The sequence below is a fragment of the Acipenser ruthenus genome, chromosome 30, assembly GCF_902713425.1.
Source record: "Acipenser ruthenus chromosome 30, fAciRut3.2 maternal haplotype, whole genome shotgun sequence".
NCBI lineage: Eukaryota > Metazoa > Chordata > Actinopteri > Acipenseriformes > Acipenseridae > Acipenser > Acipenser ruthenus.
In genome coordinates this window covers 3,118,735-3,135,429 of record NC_081218.1, presented here as the reverse complement: position 1 = coordinate 3,135,429, position 16,695 = coordinate 3,118,735, and the positions used below count along the sequence as shown (strand labels likewise).

Below are 16,695 nucleotides of genomic sequence, written 5' to 3'. Positions count from 1 at the left end.
GCTATTGCTATTATTATTATTATTATTATTATTATTATTATTATTATTAATCAATGTTATAATCATTGGGGGGGTTGAGGCAATTCCAATTCCTTTTAAAAATCGTTTTGCAATTCTCATTCCCATTCCCTTTCAACCATCATTGAAGGACTTGGAACGGGAATGAGACTCGAAAAGCAGGAATTGACCCCCAACCCTGCACCCAAACCACTTTGAAGAGGGTCCAAAGAAAAATCAATCAACCAATCAATCAATCAAACAATCAATCAATCAATCAATCAATCAATCAATCAATCAATCAATCAATCGATTTCATGCTGAACTCTTTTCTAATGCCAGGAGCAAATGCCAGGGACTCTTTTCTAATGCCAGGATCCAACACTGCACGCAATATCTACCAGACCATTACCATCCCATACCATAACACATACACATAGCATCCCAGAGCGTTTTACAACAATAAACAGCAAGTCAAAAGACCTCCAAACTGCTCGCTAGTGAAAAGCCAGATCAAAGAGAGATGTTTTCAGCGTAGATTTTAAAAACACTGACAGATTCAAGAATTTTTAGATCAAATTTGGAATTGAGTTTCAAAGTGAAGGAGTTCGAACACTACAAGCCCTGCAGGGCTTTAATTGAGTTCTAACAGAGAAGCTGAGCAGACCGGAAGCCATTGTGGCTCTGACACAGAGTCTGGGATCCTGTACTGCTCTATGGGGCAGCTTGAGCCAACATGGCAACCGAGGAGATTCAGTTTCCTGACCTCGTCTAGCACTGCATTCACCTGTCTAGGAGTCACGTTCAGAAACAGCACTTCAGTGCTGGAGTTCACTTAGGTGTGCCAGGATAATATTAATCTTTCCATGTTGAGAAAGCGCACTTAAGTGAACAGCAACACTATGGCTGTAAAGCCTCCTAGAAGCCTGCTTTAAAAGTCAGTGGAATCTGCGTTTATTTAGTAAAATGGCCAGCTTTGTTTTCTGCAAGAAACCAAGCTGTTTACCGTACCATGTGCTTATTTTAAAGCTCCAAGCTTTTGATCGAGACACAGAACGAATGGAAGGAAGGGCGGAACAGGAGCGGTTTATAAAGGATACACCGACATCCACAGAGTCCTGCAGTAACTCCAGGAATCCGGGGGCTGAATAACCCGGGTAAGCCCTGAAGGGGCGTTTATCCTCCAGAGTGAAACAAACACAGCAGCTCTCCATGACTGTTCATGGAGTATTCTGTTTATCTAACAAGTACGATGCTTTGAAAAGAAAGCTTGTTTAAACCTGTATTTAACAGCTGAATTAAGATAATCCCTTCCCTTAGAATGAGCTTCGCATCTGCTTTAAGCAGTGTAATGGGGGACAGCGTAATGGGGGACAGCGTGATGGGGACAGCGTGATGGGGGACAGCGTAATCGGGGACAGCATGATGGGACACAGCGTGATGTGAGACAGCGTGATGGGGACACCATGATGGAAGACCGTGTGATGGAGACAGCGTGATGGGGGACAGCATGATGGAAGACTGTGATGGAGACAGCGTGATGGGGACAGCGTGATGCGAGACAGCGTGATGGGGGACAGCATGATGGAAGACCGTGTGATGGAGACAGCATTATGGGGACAGAATAATGGGGGACAGCGTGATGTGAGACAGCGTGATGGGGGACAGCGTGATGGGGGACAGCGTGATGGGTGACAGCGTGATGGGGACAGCGTGATGGGGGACAGTGTGATGTGAGACAGGGTGATGGGGGACAGCATGATGGAAGACCGTGTGATGGAGACAGCGTGATGGGGACAGCGTGATGTGGGACAGCGTGATGTGGGACAGCGTGATGGGGGACAGTGTGATTCTCCGTCATTCGTTCTGTCGTTGGATTTCGATTACTGGTAATGCAAGATAGTTTTTTTTTTTCCCCACTTCAGCTTTGTAAACACAGACTCAAATATGTAAAGAATAAAACAAACTCAGTTAAAAAAAACACAACTGAAACGAAAGTTAAGAATATCAAAAGTGAAGCAGAGCGAGGCGAAGCTCAGTAAACAGAGGTGGAGACCAGTGCAGAGATGGAATGCAGCATGCAAGGGGGCTCGGAGGGGGTTTGGGGGTGCAGTGGGGGTGTCCTTACCAAACAAAGAGACTCTGTGACGCACCAGCGCTGCCAACTTACAGAAGATACTACAAGCGAAGAGAGAGAAAGGGGAGAGAAGAGGTGAAAAGAGGGGAGCGCGGGAGAGAGTGAAAGTATTCCAGACCCCCCTGTAGCGTTCATAAGAAACACATTACTTTACCTTTGCTGTCTCCCGCGTATCACAGCATTTTATTTTAGTGTTTTATTTTAATCCACACATCACAGGCAAAGAAACTAGATCTTTTTAAATTTATTTTTGACAAGTTTTACCTCGGGAGCATTCGTCAGGAGAATTTTTTTTATTTTATTTTTTAAACTTCGCAAGTTCATCCAGTTCACATTCCCTCCAGCAACAATGCTGGTGCTGTGAGAGGAATGAGCGAGGTATTGTGGGAAGAGAAATCCAGCATTGCTGGTGGGGGGCATTATCTGGATACACTGCTGGGGGGGAAAAAGAATTCTCCCAGCAAACGCAGAGAAATGTATTGCCCTGTGGATTTACGACCTCCTGATGTGTGATTAAAACTTTTTCAAAAGAGGATTCGGCAACAGGTTTAAAAATATAACGCTGCGACAGGGAGAACAGGGGACTCAGCAAAGGGGATGTAACATGATTCTTGTAAAAGGCAATCAAGGCAGAGAGGGGATAAGAGAGAGAGATAGAGACAGCAATAACTTATAAAACAACCCCTGCATGTTTTCATGAATAAAATCAAGTTCGATATTTATGAAACCGCTCTTTAATGAAGACCATCAATAGTGCAGAACAGTTCCAGGAATATCAAACTAGATTTCATTCATAAAAAAAAAAGACTGAAAAAAAACATTCTTTAAATAATTGAGTTAAAGTTCTGTGAATAGAGTCCTCTGTTTGGCAAAACTGTTAAAATTGTATAATGTGTCTTTATACAGGTGGGTCACCTGGTCTTCGTACAGGTGAGTCACCTGGTCTTCGTACAGGTGAGTCACCTGGTCTTCATACAGGTGTCACCTGGTCTGTATAAATGTGAGTCACCTGGTCTGTATACAGGTGAGTCACCTAGTCTTCGAACAGGTGAGTCACCCGATCTTCATACAGGTGAGTCACCTGGTCTTCATACAGGTGAGTCACCTAGTCTTCGTACAGGTGAGTCACCTGGTCTTCGTACAGGTGAGTCACCTGGTCTTCATACAGGTGAGTCACCTAGTCTTCATACAGGTGAGTCACCTGGTCTTCGTACAGGTGAGTCACCTGGTCTTCGTACAGGTGAGTCACCTGGTCTTCGTACAGGCAGCGTGTATTGAGTCTCTTTACCTGGCGATCATCTCTTTCTCCTTGTTGGACGAGTGCCCACCACTGCCCAGCACTTGAGCTGGAGTGGAGAGGAAGTACAGGCAGTGGTTCTTGAAGTACTGGTTAATCAGAGGCAAGAGAATCTGAAAGAACGAGAGAAGGGGAGGGAGAAAGAGGGAGAGAGGGGGAGAAGAGAGGTAGAAAGAAGGAGAGAGGGAGAGTGAGAGAGAAGGGAAAAAGAGGGGGAAGGTTGAGAGAGAGAGAGGGGTAGAGGGAGAGCGGTAGATGGGGAAGATAGGGTGAAAAGGAGAGGGAGAGAGGGTTAAGGATACAGCTTCTAACAAAATAAGCACATATCCATAATCAAAGCTATAGAACAGGAGGGGTCATTTACAGATTAAAAAAACATTAGGAAACACTTTCAATTCTGATTTACACTCCAGTTGCGTTTCGGGTCTATGTGACCCCAACACTGCTTTCCATTGACGTTAAATGTTCCTTTTTTAAAATCTCCTGTAATGCTTAATGACTTTTCCTAGGTTGGGGTCTTGAACTTATAAACAGAAAATAAGATGCTTTCTACTTATTATTATTATTATTATTATTATTATTATTATTATTATTATTATGTCTGGAAATGGCTGCACCTGTCTGGAGAGACGTTTATAAACGAGGGTTATAAAAATCTCTACTAGGCAGAGGTTACTAGAGTGCTTATCAGACAAAGATATTTCAGCAAAGCTGGACAGAGACAGATCACTGGTCACAAATGGACCGCTGAATACCAAAAAAAAAGTCATGATGATTTTGGCTCTCTCAATGCTTGTTGTATGGATAGAATTATGTTATTAGTATTTGCTTATCCAAGGCGACTCACAGAGACTAGGGTGTGTGAACTATGCATCAGCTGCAGAGTCACTTCCAGTAACGTCCCACCCGAAAGGGCAAGGAGGTGAAGTGACTTGCTCAGGGTCACACAACGAGTGAGCCGGGATTTGAACCGGGGACCGCCTGGTTACAAGCCCTTTTCTTTAACCACCAGACCACACAGGCTCTCTATCTGGTCCTCAGCCCTCACTCACCTTCGCGAAGAATTTAATCTCCTGCTCGTGCGGAGATTTCTCGACCCTCCCGCTGCTCACCACAGCCTCTGCAATGGGGGAGAGAGACAGAAGCGGGTCAGAGCACGACACAAAACAAAACTCTACAGCTACAGCCAACAGCTTTGCATCACCCTAGGTCAGTGTTGCAAGATTTAAATCAACCCCCCCCCTCCGCTAACTCTTCTCCTCCCATCCCCTCTTTCCCGGTTCCTGACAGTACCCTTCTACAAGGTCCTATTGCAAGTGACTCTGCAGCAGCAGTTGATGATGAAGCATAGTTCACCCCCTAGTCTCTGTAAGTCGCTTTGGATAAAAACATCTGCTAAATGACTAATTAATACAAATAATAATAATAATAATAATAATAATAATAATAATAATAATAATAATAGTACCCAGGTGGGCAATGAACTCCTGGGCGATGTCCATCCACTTGAGCAGCTTTTGCAGGAAGCCGTAGGCAAAGCGCTTCTCAACAGAGGATGTGTCGAGCTCCATGTCCTTCAGACCCCTGAGACAGAGAGGGACAGAGAGGGACAGAGAGAAGAGGGAGAGAAGGAGAGGGAGGAGGGGGAGCGGGAGATAGTAAGATAAGCCACTGGATGTGTGAACGCAAGTGAGTGCAAGTATTGCTCTGTGTGTGTGTGTGTATGCATGCATGTGCGTGTGTGTGTGTGTGTGCTTGTGCATGTATGTTTCTGTGTATGCACAGCTGTGGCCAAAAGTTTTGCATAACCTAGAATTTTAGGACTGAGACATCATTGAAATTACAGAATGATGTCGCAATAAACTCTACCGGAAGCCATAATAGCAGTACAGTAGTATTTCATGTTATTTCGAAATGTCACTCCAAAGCGGTGTGTAATTCAATATGCTACTGTGACATCATTCAGCAGGTTTCATTCGACTTCATGAAGCAAAATGAGTTCATTCTACAGGGTGATGCAAAGCGTTTGGCCACAGCTGTAGGGACTTGTGTGCAAGGCTGTCTTCCCCACTACCTGGTCACTGAGTATCCGTTGAGCTGCAGGAACTTGAGCAGCTCGTAAGCCTTCTCACGGTCCCGAGCTTTCTCCTTCGCAGTTAGGGTGTCGTAGGGAACCAGCAGAGGGTGGGTACCGCCCCCTAGAGGACACACACACAGCGTTACTTGCAAGCACTCCCTCACACTAGATTACAGTAAAAGCACAGCAAAGTATAAATCATAGTGAAAGCGCAGTGAAGCACAGGGAAGCATTGTAAAGCACAGAGAGGTCTGGTAAAGCATAGGGAAGCATTGTAAAGCACAGAGAGGTCTGGTAAAGCATAGGGAAGCATTGTAAAGCACAGAGAGGTCTGGTAAAGCATATTGATAAACATTGTAAACCAGGTTAAACAATGGTAAATGTATAGTCGTTTAATTGTGGGAAAAACATTGTGCAGAAATACAGTGAATAAATCCATTGGAAGAGGGTGGACTCTCACCTTTAGACTGCAGCTCCAGCTTCTTCTTGCGGCCCCAGGTGTTGTGGTAATTCTCAGCCAGCTGCTCTGCCATGGCCTTGGAGAAACGGAGAGAAGGAGGGAGGGAGAGCGAGAAGGAGGGGGATATAGAGAGAGAGAGTTGACAACAGGGCAGAAGAGCACAGCACAACAGGACCGGTTAGCAAGGGTGGGGGGGCTGTTCGGACAATCGAGTTCTGACTGGATTCTCAAAAAGCTTTTTTTTTTGTTTCTGAACCATCATTTGCGTCACCTTTGGCGACTGATCCCAAAACTTTGTCAAGTCAGGTCTGCAAGGGCTGGAAGTGGGAGACAGATTGGAGAGGTGGATGAGAGAGGGAGGAGGGGGAGGGAGCGAGGGAGTGCAAGAGAGATTGGAGAGGTGGATGAGAGAGGGAGGGAGCCTCACCTGAAGCTCTCTGGAGAGGGAGCTCCCTGAGATGTCGATGGGCTGGGGGTTGTAGCCATGGCTGGGGTCGTAGGTCGCCTGAGAGAGAGGAAAACGAACAGTGATTAACTCAAAGACAGACACCATCATCATCATCATCATCCTCCTCATCCTCATCATCCTCATCATCATCATCCTCATCATCATCATCATCCTCCTCATCCTCATCCTCATCATCATCCTCATCATCATCATCATCCTTATCTTCATCCTCATCCTCATCCTCATCATCATCATCCTCCTCATCCTCATCATCCTCATCATCATCATCCTCATCATCATCATCATTCTCCTCATCCTCATTCTCATCATCATCCTCATCATCATCATCATCCTTATCTTCATCCTCATCCTCATCCTCATCCTCATCATCATCCTCATCCTCATCATCCTCCTCGTCATCATCATAATTGTAATATTAGAACTAGTTACAACAATAATAATTATAATAATACAGCTGAGTGCCAATCAATTGCAATTAACATCCACATTGAGTCGATTAGAAGCATCCGGGGCACTGACGTTCACTGCTGTACTGTAGTACCGAGGACAGTGTTCAAAACTACAAAAACATGTCCCATAGTAAAAGCACAGCACTGTGTGATAAAGCACAGCGAAAGCATGACAAACCAGGGGTAAACAACGGTGAATGCATGGGGAAAGCATGGGGACGGGAGTGGAGGGGACTGCAAACACACAGTCACACGCTGACACACGCACACACACACACACACACACACGCTGACACACACACACGCACTGACACACACCTGAGCGGACTGAGAGATCTTGCGAGTCTTGGTTTTCTTCTCTGTCTTCTCCTCCTCCCCCTCTCGCGCTTTCTCCAGAGTCCACTCCCACGCGATCATCGCTTTGATCGACTCCTTGATGGGCCAGCGGTAAATCTCCTTGTCCTGAAACACCAGGGGGGTTAAAACAGAACGCCAGGGTACAGCAGACTGGGGGTGCGTTAGAATCACAATGACAGCAGCACTGTTTGCAATCACAATGAGATTGTGTTCATTCTTAATTCAGCCCCTTGTTAATTCATGCAGACCGGTATTCATTTCATGCTTCTTTGTAACAAATTACGTTGATCGCATGTCTAAGGCTTGCATTCGTATCCTCTTACTCGTCCACCAGGGATTGTGAGCAGTGTGAATTCATGTCTTAGACATGTGATCAACATAACTTGTTACATGACTGAACAAGGGGCTGAATTCAAAATGAATGACTTCAGAACTCCGAGGACATGCGTAAGACAGTCAGAGGTTGTTCCTTGCGTAATTCAGCCAGATTTCGTTTTTGGGGGTCGTTATATTTTAAACTTTAAAGCGTTACTATAATGAAACAAAAAACTAGAAAGAAAGTGGAAAAGAAAGTTGTTTAGTAGTTGTTTTTTTTTCGTACCTTCTCGGAGAAGGTCTTGTAGGGGCGCAGCATGGGGTGAGTTTTCACGTTCTCGTCGATCACTTCTCCGTAGCTCCAGTTGTTCTGGATCTGTGGGTGGGGGGCAGGCATAGGAAACAGGAGGCAGTCAGTGCCCTCCATTTATCAATTAAAAACAATCCTAAGACAATTACCTTAATTACTTAAAGAGGAACACTGAAGACATCAGTAGCATTACATATTACATTTACTGCACCAAACATCTGCTTCTATGAGAATAAATTCATTCAGAGACGATCTACCAGTGACCTGATTGTTCAAACTCCAGGTCATTTCAATATTAATAATAATAGACTTCATTGAGGGGAGCTCTGAACCCCAGGACTGGGTGCAGCAGCAGCAGCAGGGCTAGTGTGAGTTTCTAACCCTGCTCAAACTCCTGGCTCCTGATCATTTCAATATTAATAATAACAGACTTCACTGAGGGGAGCTCTGAACCCCAGGACTGGGTGCAGCAGCAGCAGCAGGGCTAGTGTGAGTTTCTAACCCTGCTCAAACTCCTGGCTCCTGATCATTTCAATATTAATAATAATAGACTTCATTGAGGGGAGCTCTGAACCCCAGGACTGGGTGCAGCAGCAGCAGCAGCAGCAGCAGGGCTAGTGTGAGTTTCTAACCCTGCTCAAACTCCTGGCTCCTGATCATTTCAATATTAATAATAATAGACTTCATTGAGGGGAGTTCTGAACCCCAGGACTGGGTGCAGCAGCAGCAGCAGCAGGGCTAGTGTGAGTTTCTAACCCTGCTCAAACTCCTGGCTAGCAGCTCACCTTCTCAAAGGCCCATCTGTCGTGAGTGTATTCGGCATACTTATTAATAAACATGTCCAATTTCTCAGGGATTATAGTGCTGCAAAAACAAAGAAGACATTAAGTTACTCCTGCGATAATTAGTATTTTTCACATCAATAACACTGGTGAAGGCACTGGAGCCCAAACGCTGGTCTGCTTGACTCAGTTTAGTTTCAATCACACTGATGAAAGCACTAGAGCCAAAACGCTGGTCTGCTTGACTCAGTTTAGTTTCAATCACACTGATGAAGGCACTAGAGCCCAAACGCTGGTCTGCTTGACTCAGTTTAGTTTCAATAATGCTGATGAAGGCACTAGAGCCCAAACGCTGGTCTGCTTGACTCAGTTTAGTTTCAATCACACTGATGAAGGCACTAGAGCCAAAACGCTGGTCTGCTTGACTCAGTTTAGTTTCAATCACACTGATGAAGGCACTAGAGCCCAAACGCTGGTCTGCTGACTCAGTTTAGTTTCAGTAACACTGATGAAGGCACTGGAGCCAAAACGCTGGTCTGCTTGACTCAGTTTAGTTTCAATAACACTGATGAAGGCACTAGAGCCCAAACGCTGGTCTGATTGACTCAGTCTCTAGTTTCACCTCAGTAACCCCCCGGCTCCCTCTTACTTGGTGGTCTCGACTGGCTTGGGGTCGAAGTTGCCCTCGGCGTCGACGGAAGCCTTTTTCTCGGTCTGGGAGGAGTAGCTCGCATCCACGTAGTCCGGAGGGATCGCGCCCGCGATGGAGCAGAGAGTCAGCATGGCTAGCTTGAACAGCTCGGCGTCGAATTTCTGAAAAACGCAGGGTTCAAATTAGGGGTGCGCTGATACTCTGAACTGCCTTTCAGAGGTATTTATTTAAAAACCGGCAGGTGTTGAACAAACCACTTAGTTAACGTGTCGATTTCAACACAAGAAAAGCTGTCCTTCCCTCACCTTTACAACCGAGTACCACGCAATGGTAAGCTTTTTAAAAGCAGACCGGAAAAATATTTTCACTGTCCGCACCAATCTTCGCCAAATTTTAACCAGACACTCCGAGCCTAAGACAGACTGGGATTGCATGCGGCTGTAATCCGATAACTGTGCGATTATTACAGCTACGGACAAACGTTTAGCATCCCCCTGTAGAACTGATTTCGCTTCATAAAGTCGAATGAAACCTGCTGAATGATGTCACGTTAACATATTGAATTACACACCGCTTTGTAGTTTTCCCCATATACTTAACAGCATCAGATTTGTTCATGGCTTGGGGAGTGTGGGACAGGCAGTTTATCCAGCTCTGTAGCCAGACAGCCGACTGTACCTTGTGCGCTAGAGACTCGACGATGCCCCAGAACAACTTCCGGGTCAGGTGAAGCTCCTCCTCCGAGGTCACTCCGTAGTTGGCCCAGCCGTTGGGGAGGCAGTAATACTTCCAGCAGCGTTCATAATGGTTATTCAGCAGCTGCGGGGAAGAGGGGTGAATGTTAGGTTATTATCACCTGAAATAGAAATGTAACTATTACCAAACGGGATAGATCTCCAATAGCCCCAATGTATGTACCTATTGTTCTGAGATTTATGGAGAATTGGAGTTAACTAGAACCGAACTGCATTAATATAGCACCTTTCAGCACTGTACAAGAGCACATTCAAATACATTTTGTCTGTCTAAAGGATCCCAAGGCGTGTCACAGACAACAAAACTGCCAACAATTAGAGCCTCGAATAAAAAATACGTTTAAAAAAAACAAAAAACACAACAATTTTTTTTTTTAAATGTGGTTTTGAAATGTAAATAGTTTCTCTCAACGAAACAAGAAGAGACACAGATCTTAATTAATCTATTTGTCCTACTGTCACAAAGACGGCCAGAGTGGGTTGCGTCAGACCAGAAAGGAATTCAAACAAAGACAGTGGTTGTGATGAGCTGAGTGCAATGGCTGCACTCAGCGTTTATTAACAAATAAAAGGGTTGTAAACAGCACAAAACAGGACACGGCACTTGCGCCAAAATAAACAGACATACAAAACGACTAACACTAAACAAACGGTGCACGGACAGACAAACAGACACGGTGAGAACAAACAAACTTATCTTTCACGTTTTTACTTTTAGTTACTCCTCTCTCTCTCTCACCCGTTCTCCTCTTCCGAACACCCAACCACGAGTGACTAAAAATGTGCCTATTTATACTGTTGTGCTGGGATTCAATTACTAATTATTCACTTGAATCCCAGCACGTGAATTAATTCTGTGCAACCCCGTGCTCACATATTACATTTAACCAGCACGTGAAGTGATTTGTGCTCTCCTCGTGCCTAAATATAAATCTACAATTTAAATACACGTGAAACACAGACCCGTTTATATCCCGTGTACCAATCTATACACCAACATTAACATACGCACGCATACATACATACACAGAACACACAAATGCACACAGGGGCGGGGCACTTTGCCACACCTACCCATTGGACAAGGGACGCTGTAGTATAAGGTGTCCCAGATCATTTGAGATGACCGTATTGCTGCGGTCGAACCTAGGCGATGACCATCTTAAATAACATCCTGAATTTTCATTATCATTATATTTCAATTTGAAGCAGGGTTACAAAAATACTCACGTCCTGCTGCTCGGGATTCTGGGTTGAGAATCTTCTTTGCCAAGGTAGATTATAATAATGTGTCTGTATCTAAGCCCATAATTCTTCTCTGTTGGGCATGTTCACTACATAGGTCTCACAGGTGCAGTTTTGAAAGAAACACATGTTATTGCAAAATATGTTTTTTTTGTTGTTTGCAAAACGAGGTGTCGGGTACTACACTAGGTTAAAGAAAGTTATCAGTTTCCAAGCCTCGCTCTCCCGAAATCTGTGACACTTGCACTTCCTGGGTCGTTTCACCGCAGCGGTGACTTCAGGGGTAAAAGCAGGGGTTACTGGCTGAAAGCGGGTCACTTGAAACCTAGCTGCCGAGCGGCAGGCAGGAAGAGGGTGGCTTTTGTTCGCCGCGATCTCTTCAGAAGACGCAGCCGTACCTTGAGGGGCATCTTGGCGTATTCGTTGAGGATCGGCACGTCAAACACCAGCCGTCTCAGGAGATGCTGCAGCATGGAGGGGCGGAGGGACCTGGAAAGAGGGGCGCAAGGGGGGACAAGGGGGGTGCAGGACAGTTAGACTGTGGATCGAGTCTCTGGCTATAAAAGTTCCCCACAGTAAAAATGGTTATACTCTGTATTCAGAATAGTTTACAGTGGTCTGCCAAGTTTGTTTTATTTTTATTAATATGCTTTATCATACCTCTTCTTGCTTTACAGTGCTTCCCTATGCTTTACCAGACCTCTCTGTGCTTTACAATGCTTCCCTATGCTTTACCAGACCTCTCTGTGCTTTACAATGCTTGCCTATGCTTTACCAGACCTCCCTGTGCTTTACAATGCTTCCCTATGCTTTACCATACCTCTCTGTGCTTTACAATGCTTCACTATGCTTTACCATACCTCTCTGTGCTTTACAATGCTTCCCTATGCTTTACCAGACCTCTCTGTGCTTTACAATGCTTGCCTATGCTTTACCAGACCTCTCTGTGCTTTACAATGCTCCCCTATGCTTTACCATACCTCTCTGTGCTTTACAATGCTTCCCTATGCTTTACCATTCCTCTCTGTGCTTTACAATGCTTGCCTATGCTTTACCAGACCTCTCTGTGCTTTACAATGCTTCCCTATGCTTTACCATACCTCTCTGTGCTTTACAATGCTTCCCTATGCTTTACCAGACCTCTCTGTGCTTTACAATGCTTCCCTATGCTTTACCAGACCTCTCTGTGCTTTACAATGCTTCCCTATGCTTTACCAGACCTCTCTGTGCTTTACAATGCTTCCCTATGCTTTACCAGACCTCTCTGTGCTTTACAATGCTTCCCTTTGCTTTACCATACCACTCTGTGCTTTATTACGCTGTGCTGTGCTTTTGCTAAGTCTAGGACTTTCTGGGACAAATGTATCAAGGAAGCCAAAACGTAATTTTGTTTAATGTTAAATCATTTAACACATTATTAATCCACCCTCGTTTCTATATCTGTGGTTGAAGGCATCGTGACGTCACTCAAACACAACACAGTGTTAGAAGTTGTTTAAGCCCCGCCCAGCTAAACAGCAAGGGCTAAGCCCCGCCCAGGCCCCGCCCACCTGCAGAGAGACATGAGGCACTCCTCGATGACGTCGCGCTGCGCCTTGGTGAGAGAGCGCCCCCTGGAGAGCCGGTAGATGGTGTGCAGCATGGAGTCGACCATGATGGCCCTGTGCTCGGTGCCGGCGAACAGAGGAGCGCACTTAGTGAGGAGGGGCAGCACCGCGGAGCACAGGTAGCGGTTCAGAGCAAGAGCCATCTCAGTGGTGCTGAACGCCGCCTGGTGGAGGGAGGACAGAACTGCAAGCGTTAGAGGCAACGTCATTACTACAAGGTTACAGTGCAAAAACAATATTTAAATACAGTGCAGTTGACAGTCAGTGTAAATACTTCAGTAATGCTAAACAGGTGGAGAGGCAGGGCTGTAGTGGACAGAGGTCAAAGGAGGGCAGCCAGACTAATCGCTGCACGGCTTAAAGGGCTGAGCTACAGAGACAGGCTGAAAGAGCTGGATCTATTTATCTGGCACACTGAAGAATCGGAGAGCAAAGGGGCATGACTGAAGTCTAATAATAGCAGTACAATGTTTCATGTTAGATTTGAAATGTCACCTTTTTTCAATTTTTGGCAGTTTATGGGAAAACTACAAAGCAGCGTGCAATTCGATATGTTAACGTAAATATGTTAACATTATTCAGTATGTTGCAGTCCATTTCATGAAGCAAAATGAGTTCATTCTATATATATATATATATATATTTTTCCCCCTCTGGACACTTTATCACTCTTCCTTAAATGCGCTTTGCTTGCTCTTATCTGCTCCCTATTTTACGGCATTTAATCCTGTACTTTAGAGTACTGTAATCTGTCACAAGTGTTATTTAATCTGTAGTATTTTGTATTTAATTATATCCTGATGTAACTATCACTGACACTGTTATCTGCTCCGTTACTGAATCGTATTTTGTCATAGAACCAAAGTCATTGTATTTATCTTGCTCTTAATTGTATTATTATTTGTACTGTGATTGTGGAGTAGTGGTTAGGGCTCTGGACTCTTGACCGGAGGGTCGTGGGTTCAATCCCCAGTGGGGGACACTGCTGTTGTACCCTTGAGCAAGGTACTTTACCTAGATTGCTCCAGTAAAAACCCAACTGTATAAATGGGTAATTGTATGTAAAAATAATGTGATATCTGTATAATGTAAAATAATGTATAATGCGATACCTTGTAAGAATTGTAAGTCGCCCTGGATAAGGGCGTCTGCTAAGAAATAAATAATAATAATAATAATAATAATAATAATAATTCTTGACATGTATTTGTTTACGATTGTAAGTCGCCCTGGATAAGGGCGTCTGCTAAGAAATAAATAATAATAATAATAATAAATAATAATAGAGGGATGCAAAACGTTGCAGACCAGTTATGCAGTGTGATGTATATCTGGACAGCAATGCGAAGCGTTTTGAACTGACCGTGTCGAGAGAGGCGGCGGCCCTCATGTCCGGCAGGAAGCCGACCTCCAGCACGTGCAGCAGGAAGTCCTGGTTCTCAATGCCGTAGACTCGGTCCAGGAACAGAACCATCGGGGCCTTGTGATCCGGGACGAAACTCGCTGACATCTTGGGCTCAACGGGATTCCCGTCTGGGCGAGGAGGGGAGAGGAAAGGAGAAGAGGAGAGAGGAGAGGGGGTGATGGGGGAGGAGAGATGAAAAGGGGTGATGGGGAGGAGAGGGAACGTCTTACCATTCAACTAAACACCATTCAACTAAGCACGCTGATGTCAGTGCTATTCATTACAGTAGTTTCGCTCAAGGTATCGTGGAGAGAAAAAAAAGAAGGACTTTCAAAGAGGCGAAGGAAAGTTTTGGAAGGGATTTTTGTTGCTTGATTTGTTAGAGAAAAAAGAAGACATTTCCCTCAGCGATGGTCGCATGATTGAAGCATGTACCGGCCCTCAGGAGTGAGAGAGGGAGAGAGAATGAGACACAGAGAGAGAGCGAGAGAGTGGGTAAGAGTGAGAGAGAGAGAGATTCTCACCTTTTCCGAAGGCAGGGATCTGCACTGGGAGGCTGATCACACCCACCAGGTCCTCAATGGGGACCAGTGAGCGCAGGATGGCTCGAATACGCAGGGCCTCGCCCTTCCCAGCCTGGATCAACTGTGGAGGTGAAAACAACAACCAGACAATTAATTAATTAATTAATTAATTAATTAATGGATCAGTCAATCAATCAAGGAATTTGTAAATCAATTGAAAAAAATGAAACGTAAATCAATTCTTTGTATTTGTACTGGTAAGAGCTCATTGCGGACCCCCAGTCAGCCAGCCGGTCATTGGGGACCCCTGGTCAACCGACACTGCCCCTGTCCCCCGACTCACGTGCATCTCCGGGGCGCAGCGCCCCAGCAAGTCGATGAGCGCAGAGTAGAACGACATGATGGCGTTCCCAAGATGCACTCTGTTCTCCTCCTGGGCCTCCTCCCCTCCGAACCTGCCGGGGAGAGGAGATTAACAGCGCCTTGTTGTGACAGAGATTTCCGTCTCCACGGGACCTTCCTGGTTATATAAAATCATTTTTAAAAAGCGTCTCACATGGGGAAGCGGCGGTCCTTCTTGACGGTCGGCCCGTCCCTCGCCGGGTCCTCTGAGATCTTGATGGCCTCCTCGATGGCAGCCAGCAGCCCGTTCCCCCCCTCTCCGCGCAGGGCGGGGCCGAAGCACTCGGGCCGGCGAATCAGGAGCCTCACGACCACGTTGGCGTTCTCTTCCACGCTCTCCCCTGGGGGGGGGGCGGGGGGGAGAGAGGGAGATTACACACCAGACAGCTCAATTACATTACATATAACAAAACAATCAGCCTGAATTATTATCATTATTATTATTATTACGCTGATGATCGCTGTTTTATTGCAGCTGTTTTTTGTTTTTTTTGGGTTGTTCTAACCGTTGACGAACACGGCAAATCGAAGGAAGTCGAGGTATCGCTCCCCACCCCCGGGATTCCAGCCGATATCGGGGTACCCCTTCGCCAGGAGCATGGGGCAGCTCTGCAGGCCTGAGCTAGCCAGGTACGTCACAACCTGCAGAAAAAGAGATAGAGAGAGAAAGAGGGCGGTCACATGGATAGTTATCACAGATCCTCTCCCAGTCTCTCCCAGTCATTCCCATGACCTCCCAGTCTCCTCAAGCCTCTCCAGGCATCTCCCAGTCTCTCCCAGTGCTCCCAGTCCCCTCACCTTCTCCAGGTCCTGCTCCTCCAGAGCCAGTGCCAGCTCATTGTTGTCAATCACAGAAGCCGCAGCTACATCGAGGGGAGTGGAACCCCTCATTCCTACCGCAGGAGTAAACACAGTGGTTAGACCACATCTGTCATCCCCGACGCTCTGAGCTACAAGTAAACCCAACAGGTCCCTGAAGTTTTTTTGAAGTTCTGCACCTCTCAGAACACACCTGTGTTCGCCCTCTCTCCCCAACCCTGTCTGTTTCCAAGCCTACCTTTCTGCCTCTCTGTTTGCTTTTCTGCCTGTCTCTCCCCTCTCCCCCTTGCCCCCTCTCCCTCTCCTCACCCAGTCCTATGCCGCTGTTCTCCAGCAGGTAGCTCAGGTGATCGAACATGGCGCGCTGGTTCTGCCGGCTGATCCTGCAGAAGTAGCAGAGGAAGCGGCAGCAGTTGGTCACCATCTTGGGGAAGCGGATCTCCTTGGAGTCGCCTCCCCCCAGCACGTTCACCATCACCTCCATCACCGTCTCGTGCATGCCCAGGGCGCGCATCAGGTTGGGGTGCTGGTAGAACACCTTGTTGTTCATGATGTTCCTGGAAAGAACAAAAAAAAAAATGACAAACCTAAAAATAAAAGTCGTTCTCTGCCTCAACGCGTTCTCTCACCTATATA

The 16,695-nt window shown here is 45.9% G+C and overlaps 1 protein-coding gene across 1 annotated transcript in view; it reads right to left on the bottom strand.

The window, feature by feature from the left end:
- LOC117394205 (ryanodine receptor 1-like) overlaps positions 1-16,695 on the bottom strand; it is a 117,077-nt gene that overhangs the window by 54,706 nt on the left and 45,676 nt on the right. The window contains exons 42-62 of the mRNA XM_059005159.1: positions 16,369-16,616; positions 16,039-16,133; positions 15,747-15,882; positions 15,395-15,581; positions 15,182-15,293; positions 14,839-14,959; positions 14,273-14,442; positions 12,853-13,073; positions 11,701-11,791; positions 9,981-10,121; positions 9,300-9,463; positions 8,654-8,732; positions 7,845-7,934; positions 7,205-7,348; positions 6,396-6,473; positions 5,969-6,044; positions 5,506-5,629; positions 4,900-5,015; positions 4,484-4,551; positions 3,423-3,544; positions 2,126-2,175 (exon numbers count right to left, since the gene is read on the bottom strand). Of these exons, the coding sequence (XP_058861142.1) occupies positions 2,126-2,175; positions 3,423-3,544; positions 4,484-4,551; positions 4,900-5,015; positions 5,506-5,629; positions 5,969-6,044; positions 6,396-6,473; positions 7,205-7,348; positions 7,845-7,934; positions 8,654-8,732; positions 9,300-9,463; positions 9,981-10,121; positions 11,701-11,791; positions 12,853-13,073; positions 14,273-14,442; positions 14,839-14,959; positions 15,182-15,293; positions 15,395-15,581; positions 15,747-15,882; positions 16,039-16,133; positions 16,369-16,616 (2,633 nt within the window). The remainder of the gene's footprint in view (positions 1-2,125; positions 2,176-3,422; positions 3,545-4,483; positions 4,552-4,899; positions 5,016-5,505; positions 5,630-5,968; positions 6,045-6,395; positions 6,474-7,204; positions 7,349-7,844; positions 7,935-8,653; positions 8,733-9,299; positions 9,464-9,980; positions 10,122-11,700; positions 11,792-12,852; positions 13,074-14,272; positions 14,443-14,838; positions 14,960-15,181; positions 15,294-15,394; positions 15,582-15,746; positions 15,883-16,038; positions 16,134-16,368; positions 16,617-16,695) is intronic.